Raw genomic sequence first — 13,139 nt, forward strand, 5'->3', positions numbered from 1 at the left:
TCCCCCCTCATGTTCTCATACTGCGTTTCTAGAAAAAACAAGGTGAAGGGATACATAAGTCACTGCCTTCAGCTACTGAAAAGGCTGTTTTAGAGAAAACAACTTGAGTCTTCTTGGAGCACAAAGGATGAGAGTCCATGGTTGTAATATTCAGCATGGGTAATTACAACTAGACCGTTACGTAAAACATTTTTCTAGTGATGGCAATTAACTACTGAAAAGGCTGGCCACAAAGCTTGAGAAATCTGTGTCCTTGGGGATATCCAGCGTTTGACTGGACAAGTCCCTGGGAAATGTGATCAAGCTTGGAAGGCAGCTCTGCTCTGAGCTGTGAGTCTAAGTAGCTAATGCGCAAAGGTCTCTCCAACCCAAATGTTTTTGTGGTTCTGCGACTCAGGATATCTAGCCTCAATTAGCTAATGGAGGAGAAAAAGAAAAGAGCATCTCCATTTCAAGCAGTTACAGAAAAACATAGGGCTGAATTCAAGCTGCTGTTATAGGCTTTAACTAGCCTCACTGTCACTGGGGCTCTGTTCCAGTGTCTTCCCTACTCAAGGGCAATAATTTACACTTCCACACAGAATTGTTTCAGTTGGAAGGGATCCTTAAAGAGCATCTAGTCCAACTTCCCTGCAAAGAACAGGGATATCCACAGCTAGATCAGGTTGCACAGAGCCTGGACGAGGCATTCACCACCTCTCTGGGCAACCTGTTCCAGCGCCTCACCACTCTCACTGTAAAAGACTTTTTCCTTATACCCAACCTAAATCTCTCCTCTAAGTTTGAAACTATTTCACCTTGTCCTATTCACAACAGACCCTCCTTAAGAGTCTGTCCCCTTCTTTCTCATAGTGCTCTTTTAGATACTGAAGGGCTGCTCTCAGATCCTTTTCTTCCCTAGGCTGAAAAGCACCAGCTCTCTCAGCCTGTTCTCATAGGGACAGTGTTCCACCCCTTGGATCATTTTTGTTGCCCTCCTCTGGACATGCTCCAGCAGGTCCATCTCTCTCTTGTTCTGATGACTCCACATCTGGATGCAGTACTCCAGGTGAGGTCTCACCAGCGCAGATTAGAGGGGCAGGATCATCTTCCACCACTTGCTGGCCACACTTCTTCTGATGTGGCCCAGGATACAGTTGGCTTTCTGGGCCATGAGAGCTGCTGGCTTATGCCCAGCTTCCTATCCACCAGTACCCCCAGTTCTTTTTCAGCAGGGCTGTCCTCCATCCTTACATCTCCTAGCTTGTACTGAGAGTGGGGGTTGCCACAACCTAAGTGCAAGACCTTGCACTTGGATCTTTTGAACCTCTCAGCTCAAGCCTAAGTCTCTCTGGATGGCATCCTGTCTCTCAGGCATCCCTTGGTGTCATCTGCAAACTTACTGAGGGTGCACTTGATCCCACTGTCAGTGTCACTGATGAAGATATTAAAGACCATCTGTCCCAGTACTAAACCCTGAGCAACACAAATGGTCATTAATCTCCAGCCGGACATCGAGCCATTGACCACCACTCTCTGGGTACAATCTCACAACCAGTTTTTTGTCCATCGAACAGACCACTCATCAGATCCACATCTTTTCAGTTTGGAGAGAAGGATGTTGTGAGGGACTGCGTCAAAGGCCTTACTGAAGTCTACATCGATGACATCAGTGCCTCTTCCTTCATCCATTACCTTAGTCATGCCATCACAGAAGGCCAAACAAGCAAAAATAATTACTACAAAGCAAATCCCATGTTAATACTCAAAAATCAGTTTCTGCTTAAAATTCAACAAACTTGTGTACATGAGCCGGTAAAGAACATACTTCCAGTTCCAAGTATTTTTAATTAATATCTTTTCATTGGCACCAAGTGTTATTTCTCTCTGTTAAACATTCCAGCACAATAAATCATCATATTTAAACACAGGATGAACTAGTGCCCACCCGATACATCCAGAAATGTCTGTGCACGTCCAGTTCCTGCATCACTGGTTGCAATACATTCATAGAAACCTTCATCAGACAAGGAGACTTGGTCGATATCCCAGCTCATACTTGATGATTCTCTGGAGAAAGAAAAAGGTATATTCACTGAACTTCTGAGGTAATCAAGAGGTACAAGAACATGGTTCCTGACTGCAGGCATAGGTTTTCACACTAAGAGGAAAAACAGATCAAACTAGATCTAGCTTTATGGATTTTATTTAAAGATAAATATTAGCACCATATACTTTTTAGAAGTATTGAGAAAGGCACATTTTGCTGCAGATGTTTAACTTTAAAATTCAAAGACGCCTTTAATGTATGTCAACAGTTGCCACAGTAAGGCACTATTTGCAGTTATTTCCTCAGCTGATCATACCTTATTGCTGTATTCGCTACTCGAGATGCTGTCTTACCCTAATACCCATCAGCTTCTATGCAGAGGTAGCATGCAGTACCACACCTAAGGCTCTTACCAGCCAGACTTTTAGGCACAGAAATGAGCTACACAAAAGGAACACTGTCCTTTAACAGGTGCAGTCAAGTATCCCCTCCCTATATGCAAACACACTCTTAGGTTCACAGAACAGAGAGGGTAGCATCTACTCCACCTGCTTCCAGGTGACTACACCCAGACAGCTCTTTCTGCTTTTTCAAACTGCAGGGAGTACTTCCACCGCAAATAGCTGAAATCCAGCAACGAAGTACCCATACAAAGATATCTTAACTTCAGAGGTACAGCTAGGGCAGCAGAAGTTGTGGCAGGCTCTAACAACACCAACTCAATTTTCTGCACATTTATTGCCTACCCACACAAAAATAAACTGTGCAACAACTATAAAGACAAAACCAAGAATTAAAAACAGATGGAAAAGTACAGAATAGATGTCAGCAAAGTAATAAAACATGAATCCAGAGAAACATACAGAGGTTTTTTCTTCTTATAAATTGTGCAGGGGCAAAGCTGATGGGTAATAGTATTGTGTATTTGTCACACATAATGTTAAAGTCAAAAAGAAAACAAACAATAGAGCCAAGTTGATTGGTACTAAAAAAGCAAATGTTCTTAAAGCTTCTTAAGATTCATACCCACTTTTTGTATAAAAACATTCAACAGACACACAGATGATGACATAAAAGAACAAAACTGTGGTTCAGCTGCAGTGTCCCAGGGCTCCCGGTGGCCTGTTGCTATGGTTTACAAACAAAATCAATGAGCATAAGAATATCTAACATAGCTTTAGCAAGAGTTTCCACATCATGGGAAAACACCAAGTTAACAATTTCTTTATTCAGGAAAAAAGATGGAGGCAAAGTGATTTATCAACTCTCAAAGAATAGAGAAAGAAAGAAAGCAACTTGGAATATAACTGAGAGTTGAATGCTGTAGCAGACAGCCCAATCAGTGGGTTACAACACAAATGAAAACAGTGGTGACCTTAGATGGCTTCCTGTAAATACTCATACTTCATACTGATTCTAGATAACCTAATACATTATATATCAAATCTATGACGTTTAGTAGAGCAATGCTGACAAACTGAAATGGCACCACTGCCAGAACTGAAGAATAAAATAGTACTTCTTCCAAGTTAAAAATGAGAAACTTCTCTTCTTCAGGAAAAGTACGTTAGAAGTGAAATATGTGATCCAATCCTTTTTTTACTTCTAACTTTCGCTGCATACCAAATATAGAACACAGAAGTCTTAAGAATGGAAACATAAAAGGGAACATGTCCAGAGTGGAAATCCTTAAGAAACACAGGCCTGTGGTGGTCTGCAACAACAGCAGCAATGAATAGTACACATCTCAAGGCACCTGTTGCACACCCAGGCAGTAACTATACACAACTCTCTTCAGCATGTCTTACTGTGAAAACTCAGCACCTACCACAGCATCAAGTCATTTATTTATGCCAACAGTTTGCCACTGTATTTACTCCACTTGTACAGTACACACAATTTGCTGATCAGGCTCCTTAGCTACTCTGTTCAGAAAACACTAGCATGCTCCCCTAGCCAAGCTCTAAGGACCAAATCACATCCTGGTTATCAGTTCCTGTGCAAACCACTGACAGGGAGCACAGTACTAACCATGTTGTATCTAACCTCAGCTCCTTCCCATCAAAAGCCATCCCATGCTGTACCACATCTCCTACCCAAGAAGCAAGAAACATCAGCAAGCTAGGGCTTGCATAAATGAACTACAGCCCTAAGAAGCCTTCTCTGCTCTTATCACACTACTAATGCACATAGCTAGGCAGAATATATTTCATGTGGCTTAGCAAACCAAACATCAGCCTTGACTAACAACCACAACAACTAGCAGATTTAGAGTGGTTTTTTTTTTCCCCCTACACCGCCTTTCTTGCCAGAGTTTCACTTATTAGTTTTGCTGTTCCATCCTTTGTGGAGTCACTGGTGTCATTTATATCACAGGATGGATTTTAAAGACATTAGCACTCATTTCCCACCAACTCCCCACTTTTCATCCTTTTGGATGAAAAGCTGAACACGAGCCAGCAGTGTGCGCTTGCAGCCAGAAAGGCCAGCTGCATCCTGGGCTACATCAGCAAGGCAGGGAGGGGATTGTCCCATTCTACTCCGCCCTAGTGAGGCCCCATCTGGAGTACTGTGGACAGGTCTGGGGCACCCAGCACAAGAAAGATGCAGAGCTGTAGGAGCGGGTACATAGGAGGGACACAGAGATGATCAGAGGGCTGGAGCACCTCTCCCATGAAGAAAGGCTGAGGGAGTTGGGCTTGTTTAGCTTGGAGAAGAGAGAGCTCCAGGAAGACCCCACTGCAGCTTTGAGCACTTAAAGGGAGCTTACAAGCAGGAGGAGGACTGACTTTTCACACAGTCTGATAGTGATAGGACAAAGGGGAAATGGTTTTAAAATAAAATAGGAAGAATTTAGGTTAGATGTTAGGAAGTAATTCTTTACTTAGGGAGTGGTGAGGTAGTGGCACAGGCTGCCCAGAGAAGCTGTGGGTGCCTGGAAGTGTTCAAAGCCAGGCTGGATGGGGCCCTGGGCAGCTTGGGAGGCAAACAGCCCGTGACAGGGGGGCTGGAAGTCAGTTTGTGAGGTCCCTCCCAACCAAAACCTATGATTCAATGAATAAGGTGTTAATTACTGGATTTAGTCTCCTAAATCTCACTGGTCAGAAGCTCCTAATGAAATCAGGATTTTGATTAACATCCTTACCGGACTGCAGCAGGATGTAGAAATCTAGGAAAACCAAAGCTTTTAAAATTTTAGAGAAATTTCTTTTTTTTTTTTTCCCTCAAGATATTACTCATCTGAAGTTAATATTTGTAATTGAAGCAGACAGCACTTGCGGAATCAAAATTTTAAAAGTCTGTTCGTTTCAAAAAACCCTTAGCCTACATTTACTCTAATGGTACTTTCACACAGACAACTGTCATACTAGAACTACAATATTCAACTTACCAGCTATTTACTTTTTGAAATATGGAGAAGAATGTTTTAGCCAAAAATGACACCTTGTCACCACAACAACAACAAAAAACCTCAGTGGAGAGTAATACTACTACCACTCTAGTAAAATGGATGGAGGCCATTCAGAACCTCAGTACCAGTAAAATGGAAACAAGCCAAGCAAAACTGTACATCATATTTGTGATCAGTAACATTTGGCTTGAGATATATTTTGTTAAATTAACCTGTATGACCTGTTCCTTCACCTGTTCTGTTATAAAAGAATGAAAAACACATCCTGTTTATTTGGGTGCTAGATATGTGAAAAGCAGGGAGTAGAAGCGTGTAGTTTGGCAACTAAGAATGCAAAAAAAGTTACACAGCTACTAAAGTACGTTGCATGGGGTTCACTGATCATAAATGGGACATCACAATAAAAGCCACAATAACAGTAACAACAGTAATAATTATTATTATCTGTAACAGTTTACACTGTCGACAATGTACAGGAAAGGTTCAGCATTTATGTATTTTGGCCTCAATCCATAGAATTCAGCATCCCTAATGAAGAACTACAGAAATAAGAGAATATCAAGTATATTATTGTAAACAGAAATCATAAGATGTAAATAGGAAGTTAAATAGGAGAGAGACAAAAGTCACTACTTACTTGAATAACCGATCCACTCCTAGTTTTACTCCATTTTTAGTAAAGTGTTGAGTAAAAGGTATAAGACTTTCTACGTGGCAAGGAACAGACCCCGGCTGTGAGTAATATCCTGGAGTTTTGCTGGGCATTGTAACTTTCGGAGCATCTGAAGAAAATAAACATTTCCAAAAAGATCATTAACTGCTATTAACATACCTCATCTTCCTCACTGAAAGGAAATTCAACTTGTGATTAAGCTACATTTAATAAGCAATAAAATTAACTTGTTCTTCACAACTCAGGTACGACATGGTTACATTCAGTTGAAGTTAACACCTCTTACCAGGAGTAATACTAGAAAATGAAACACTGGAAACTCTCTGGAAAAGATAACCATCCTTGTCATAGCCCATTATTTTAACAAAAAAAGCTTCATCTGGTGGAATAAAGTCAGAAACATTCCATAGTCCGTAGGGCTGTCTGTCAGGATAGTATTTCACAGGCAAAGTCTTAAGAGGTTCCCCTGTAATACTCAGAAGTTCAAGACGATCTACTCTGGCTGGAAGAAGGATCCCTGTGGTGTTTAGGAGCACAAAGGTAGGAATCCCTAGAAAAACAAAAACATGCCATTTCAAGTGCTATAAAAAACAAAAAAAATTCAATGTGTATTGCCCACCATCCCATGAATGCACTATTCAGCTTCAACCTTTACTTACAAAGTAGCAGAAAACTAAGCTGCTCTAGAATGCCCTCTGCTTATTAGCTGTCAGGAAACACAGCACTGCTTAGGGCTTAAATTACTGATTTCCAACAGGTGTTCCTGAAAAAGCAGCCTCTGTATTAACTGCTTACCATGGCCCAGGGCTTTTTCTTAGGCTCCAAAACTACCAAAAAGTTGCAATTTCAAGGCACTTCATAGCTAGAAATTGCAGGATTTGTGGGACAATTAAAAAAAAAAAGCAGCTAACATGAAAATACACGTCAATTTGGTATGAACACTGGCTGCATATTCAAGGCCCTAAGAACAAGTCAGTATTAGCCCCAGACTGATTTATCAAAGTTCACTAGAAAGATCATCCTACTTTGTTTTTGGTGCCTCATTCTCCACAAAGCTGTTATTGCTTAGCATGGAATAAAATGAATATAAACCTTGCACTGGTCTGCTGGATGTTTTCTTGAAGTCTAACGTTGGCTTCTTGGAAAATCCAGCTCGGAATTCAATAGTGCTGAGACCTGTGATCCGAACAGAGTGCCTTCCACTGCTCGATGTCTGAAAAGGCAACAATTGAAGATCACTAGCAAAATTAGCACTTCAGGATTTGCAAGTTTCTGAACAATCCCCTGAGGTCAGTACAAAGAATTCACAAGAGGCATATGTCAAGAGGTATACATGTAAAAGGCTTTTAATAATGCTCTACTTTTAGATACTACTACCAACAGCTGTAGCATCTGCAAAAAGAGACAACTGATTTTGTCTTGGGTAACCCACAACACAAACACACAAGACCAACAATTACTTTAGCATGCCAGTGACAGTAATTGGAGAACGTTTCTGGAAGTCTGGATTATGACTTTTGTAAAGTGTATTACAAAACAGGAAATGAAACAGAGGTCATTGGAAAAATCAGCATACATTTTCTGCTGGTCATTAATATAAATAATTTACTTCCAGTGCTACAATAATATATTTTAACTTTTTATTAGTAAGCTCAATTTTTAAAATTAGTTATGCATATATTCTATCTGTGAGGTATATGCAGACATCATAGGCACTGCATATTCCAAAGCAAGTGGCACATACATAGTAGCCTCAATCAACGCTGCATGTTAGTTCTCCTCTTTCCCAGCCAGGGTCTTAGTTGCAGAGCCAAGGATGCAAAAGTAGCTCTTACTGCAAGCCTTTGCTTTATCACTTGAGGGTACAGTAACTTCTACGCAAGGCAAATCAAAACAACTGTAGGACTGAGGACTTGAGGTTTTTTTTATCATTGAATGCTGAGGAGTAAAAGGAACATGAAGCTTTTGTCGTCACCTACTTTCACACAGCCCATCTGTTAGGAAAAACTGCTACGCTAAGCATATTGTTAGATGTTACACATGCTTAACTGACAAACCAAACTGAAAGTGTCATCCAGAACAGCAGGAAAAAAAAAAAAATAAATGACTTGAATTGCTGTGAAGAGTGATGTCTGCGATGCCAAGATCTAACCTGAATTTAGTAGAATCTACTCTGATTCTTTGTTCTGAGACAATGCAACCTACAAGACATGCAACATAAAGAAAAATCGGTAGTAAAGTAACATTATTCTATAAGATTTATCTATCATGACAGTATTATCTAATAAAACTTTAAAATACATAATTCCTTCAGTCAGTAAGCATCGCCAACACAGCTACATGTGAATATTAAATTAAGCCCTTGTTTCTCATAACTAACTGTCAGGGGAGAGCTGTTTAGACACTGACAAATCACTGTCTATCTGCTTAAAACCACCTGTTTGCTCCTATTTGTTTAGCCTTTCACCTCAGAAAATCACTAATAATGCCTTTTTATATAAACCAGCTGTTAAGAATATAAAGAAATATTTCAGTGTGTCAAGCAACTTGTGTTATCAGGTGTTAATTGGCAGTTAAAATTCCATTAGATAAATGCAGTGACGAAATTCTTTTCACAGTCTTATGCATCTGTATCAGGAATTTACAGTGCAGTCAGATTTTTCACAAGGCTTTTCCTAAATTTTCAGTCACACCCTTAATATCAGAGAGCAAACAAAGAAATCCAGTGACTAAAGCTAAATATATGATCCACAGAAAAACAATATGCGGGGAAATTATTTCTCTTTATAAATTATTCAGACTTTTGGATACTTGTGAAGTTTTAAGGCTAAAATGACATAAAACATAAAACATATAAAATGTTATCACTTAACAATAAAAGTGCCTAGAAGCTCATACAGTGCTGTGCAAATGCCTAAGAATATATTTCATCCCAAAGGATTGCTTTCCAATGAGTACTTTTCTTATCTCTTTTCAGTAACTGCAGCTTATCAAGGATCACTGGAATTATACGTTACTGTTTCTCCTTGCAGACTGGATGACCGAACTAAGAGCAAACAGGTGTACGTCCTTCCAGCACAGTGCAGAAAGCAAATATTTACGTTAAATGCATCAGAAAAAAAAATGCTTTATTGTCTTGCAAACAGCAGAACATAGAATTTGTCTAAAATATATATATCTAGAAACAGATGTTTGAAAAGAACACTGGTTTAGGTTAAAAACAAACAAAATTACTAACGACCAAAAAAAAAAAAGAGAAAACCTCTTATTTTAAAACAGCTCATACAACAGAAAGAAAAACAAGCTACAATAAATAGTTTTTAACTGCACTATTATATTATATACTTATATATATTTATATTTACATTGATGGAGATATGCAGCTAAATTGGGCTTTCAGTTATATCCCCAGTAAGCAGAAATTATTCACTAGTTTGACATTACCCTCCTTTGAATCAGCTGCTACAAGACTATCTCAATGGCAAGCTTTTTCTGCTGATTTCCCCCAACACCATTCTCTCCTCAACCACACAAACGATAATTTAACCTTATAAGATTCTGTGGCACTGCTCAACTGAAAGAGTCATGTGCTACTGATTAAGGACAGGCTCCAACAGCAGCTGATGGTTTCTTATTACTCACTCTCCTCCCCACACTCACCAGCATCACCCACTTGCCTTCTCAACCAAATACCTGGTGGGCAAGCCTTTTAAGGAGTAATTTGGAGCAACTGCTTATTGAGGAATATCTCATGGTAATTCAGCAGTAGGACCAGGAGACAAGGCGACTCAGAGCTAGCTCCAAGGTCCAGAAAATGCACACACAGAAGGCTCACCTCTCTGAAGCTGTATGCTCCCTACCACACAAACACCTTTTGCATGGGGAGCTCACCTTGTGCCATGACTTTGTGAAAGGACTGCTGCCACTGCATAAGCCAAGAGCACTACAGCAGACCAACGGGGAGGAAAACTCCTTTACAAAAGACACATAAAGGCATGCCCTCAAGGTTTCCATAACTGAAGTACCTGCAGCCAGCCGGAGACCTGCTGTACTGCAGAAAGCAACTGGATTTTACTCTGTGTTTTGTATTTCTTGAGCCTGTGATTTTAAGAGCTTCACTGCACACGGAAAGATCACCAAAATTTCTTTGTGGATTAAGATACAAACTTATTAGACTGAATGTTCTGCAGTTGATACAGTAGCAGCTAGTTCTGGTTCAGTTCAGCATGACTTGCTATCATAACCAAACAAAAATAACATTTTGTACACCAATATAAGCTGCCTGTACAAACCTAATTGAAGACCTGCTTTGCTCATAAAAAATAAGGTAACAAAAAGCATTCAATTATATTCAAGACTTTGTTTTTATTTTTTTTTTAAACTGAAAAAATGTTGGAGACAGCATTAAGCTGAGCTGTGAAACAACAAAAAACTCCTTACTGCAGGAGCAGCCTCATCTTTGGTCTGTGCCTAGCAGCATGCTGGCCTACTTCCAGCTGAGCCTCTTGGTAGTTTGCACCATGCTCAGTGCCAGCCTTGCTTTCATGAGAGCTTATCAGCTCTTGCTCAGCAAGTCTTTGAAGGTGTCATGCTCCTCTCAGCAATTCCTGGAATCCAGAAGTTTGGGCAGCATCATGCAGAAACAGATGTCGTTCTGCTTGGCACAGTTCACATCCAAAAAGGTCTCAGCATAGTGGTATCCATGCAGGGCCAGTGAGAGATCAAATAGGGCATTTGCTTTCTCTGCACTCTGCTACTCCAAGTTGCAGGGCAAACTGAGGTTGCTCTCTGTCCTGCCATATTGTGCTCTCCTAGCTCCAGGCCTGCAGCAGTATCAGTGGTTTCCTGCACTGCTTTATGTGAGTTATTTGTTAGCTAACACATTTCAAGCGTTTGAAAAACATCAGCATCTAGCCATGAAAGCAAAATTGGGGCCAGTGCTTAATTTTAAAGATTTGTGCTGTGGATAAGAAAGTTTGAACATACAATTTGCATTTGGTGCAATCACATTTTGAACAGTTAGTTAAAATGCTATAATGAATGAATTATAAAAGCAAATGAATACATATGCTTCCCAAAGTCTAGCCAAGTCCTAAGCCTCATGTGCTAGTTTATTGAGAGTGCACTTGCCCTCCCTATCCCCTAGTATGGTTCCAGGTAAGCAACTTTTGTCCTAGTTGACTTCAGCTTAAATAAGGTATGCTGAATCTTGGTTCATCTGAATCTCTGCTAAATTAGAGGTTAAGGCTATCTTATCAATATACTTTCTGTTACTGATTTTATCCATATAGGTGTATCCATACAAGATAAGTATATAAAAGGTCTATATATTATTGATCTATAAAAAGTAAATGCTTCAGCTACACGAGTTCAATTCACAGCCCCCAGCTGTGTGTAGCAACACATCTTAAGTGATTTTGGAAGTTATTTTATTTGCACATCTTACATTTATACAACCATGATATGGCACTTACAGGAACGTGATGCCAACTGCAACCATGTAAACAAGCACCGTCACCCAGAGAAAACCCCACAAAAGTACAGTTTCTGACATAGGCAGCCTGGGCAAGGAGACCCACCAAGTTGCTACAGGCAGTTCTAAGATGATCATTTCAGACATCCTAATGGTCATTTTGTGTTTGGAATTTACTGCTAATAGTGTTGATCTTACCTTTCTAACATTTCCAAATAATTCAGGATCCATTCTGTAACTTTATGTGCTAGAATACCATTTGTGTGGACAAACTGATTTACACACTGTAGGACATAATATTTACAGATGAAGAGTTAGAATTAAATGTTGATTTGTTTACTTTGTGAACCTGCTAACAAAGTCTTAGACCTACAAAATGCCAGTCATCTTCCTCTCCCAGCCCTCCAGACTTGCTGTACATAGCAAAGCCTCTCTGTGGCTGGGCTCTCTACAGAGTCCCTGCTCACTAGACTACAAAAAATTCAGTGCTCACTTCATCTTTTTTCCATCCAAAGAAAAAGGACTTGATCTCAGATGGTAACATCTAAATATGTTAATATCTTGATAAGAATTTTATGCTGACTTCAGACGTCACATAGAGCTCAAAAAAAGACATTTAGTATAAAACCACCTTATCCATGAACATTTCTGATAAATAACGTAGATCATTACACAACCCTCTAGTAAACTATAGGACAAGTCATGCATTATTTCTGCAATAACTATACCTTAATTGTCCATGTTCCAGGCTCTGGATCTTTGACATTTACTACTTTTGCAGAGTTGTGGATATTTAGCAATTCGTTCAGTCCCAATCCTTTACTGATCTGTTTACCTAAATAAATAAATGAATTAATTAACAACAACTAGAGAGTATTGCATAAGAAAAGAGACTAAATACAATATTTTTCTTCATTTCTGATATATATTTGATACTTGGCTTACTACTTAGCAGAGTCAATGACACTTACAATCAAAATCCCTTGCAATTCCTTGTCAGAATACTAAAAATGATCATTTATTTTCACTCTTTTCATTCACTTGGGAGTCCTAATACAGTCTTCAACATTACAGTTGCTGGGTTTCCTACAGCTCTGTAAGTAAAGCAAGTTCTTTTCTTCACAGAGAATAACCAGCTCCCAGTGAAAGGAGGCAGCACAGAAGCACACTTCCTCAAAGGGGATCCTTGAAGAGACTTACCTTAATCAACATGGCAGCTGCTAGCCCACTCACTGTTCTGTTAAGTAGACCTGTTCCAAGCAGGATTAGATCCATAAAAATATTGACACCCAGGTTTTCCAGGCATACAAGCATTAGCAAGTGACTAATAGTGGCTAAATCCCTCACAGGGAACTTAGCCTGTGAGACATCACAGACTTTGATAAAATACTACAAGTTTCCATTAAGTACCGTACCACACTTTATATGTACACTTATGCATACAAACACGTGGATGGTTGTAGGCAGGAACTGGTTCCCTACAGAAGCATTTTGCTCCATCAGTGGTGACGCATACCTTGATCACTAAAAACAGCTCTAGCTGTTTCAGAGC

The 13,139-nt window shown here is 39.7% G+C and overlaps 1 protein-coding gene across 4 annotated transcripts in view; it reads right to left on the minus strand.

Annotated features, from left to right (window-relative positions):
- The window catches only part of HMCN1 (hemicentin 1), a 194,535-nt gene that overhangs the window by 130,595 nt on the left and 50,801 nt on the right, over positions 1–13,139 (minus strand). For all 4 annotated transcript variants that reach the window (XM_021403998.1, XM_021403997.1, XM_021403999.1 and 1 more), the window contains exons 6-10: positions 12,316–12,422; positions 7,207–7,327; positions 6,401–6,664; positions 6,079–6,223; positions 1,928–2,049 (exon numbers count right to left, since the gene is read on the minus strand). In XM_021403998.1, the coding sequence (XP_021259673.1) occupies positions 1,928–2,049; positions 6,079–6,223; positions 6,401–6,664; positions 7,207–7,327; positions 12,316–12,422 (759 nt within the window). The remainder of the gene's footprint in view (positions 1–1,927; positions 2,050–6,078; positions 6,224–6,400; positions 6,665–7,206; positions 7,328–12,315; positions 12,423–13,139) is intronic.

Source organism: Numida meleagris, chromosome 7 (genome assembly GCF_002078875.1).
Source record: "Numida meleagris isolate 19003 breed g44 Domestic line chromosome 7, NumMel1.0, whole genome shotgun sequence".
NCBI lineage: Eukaryota > Metazoa > Chordata > Aves > Galliformes > Numididae > Numida > Numida meleagris.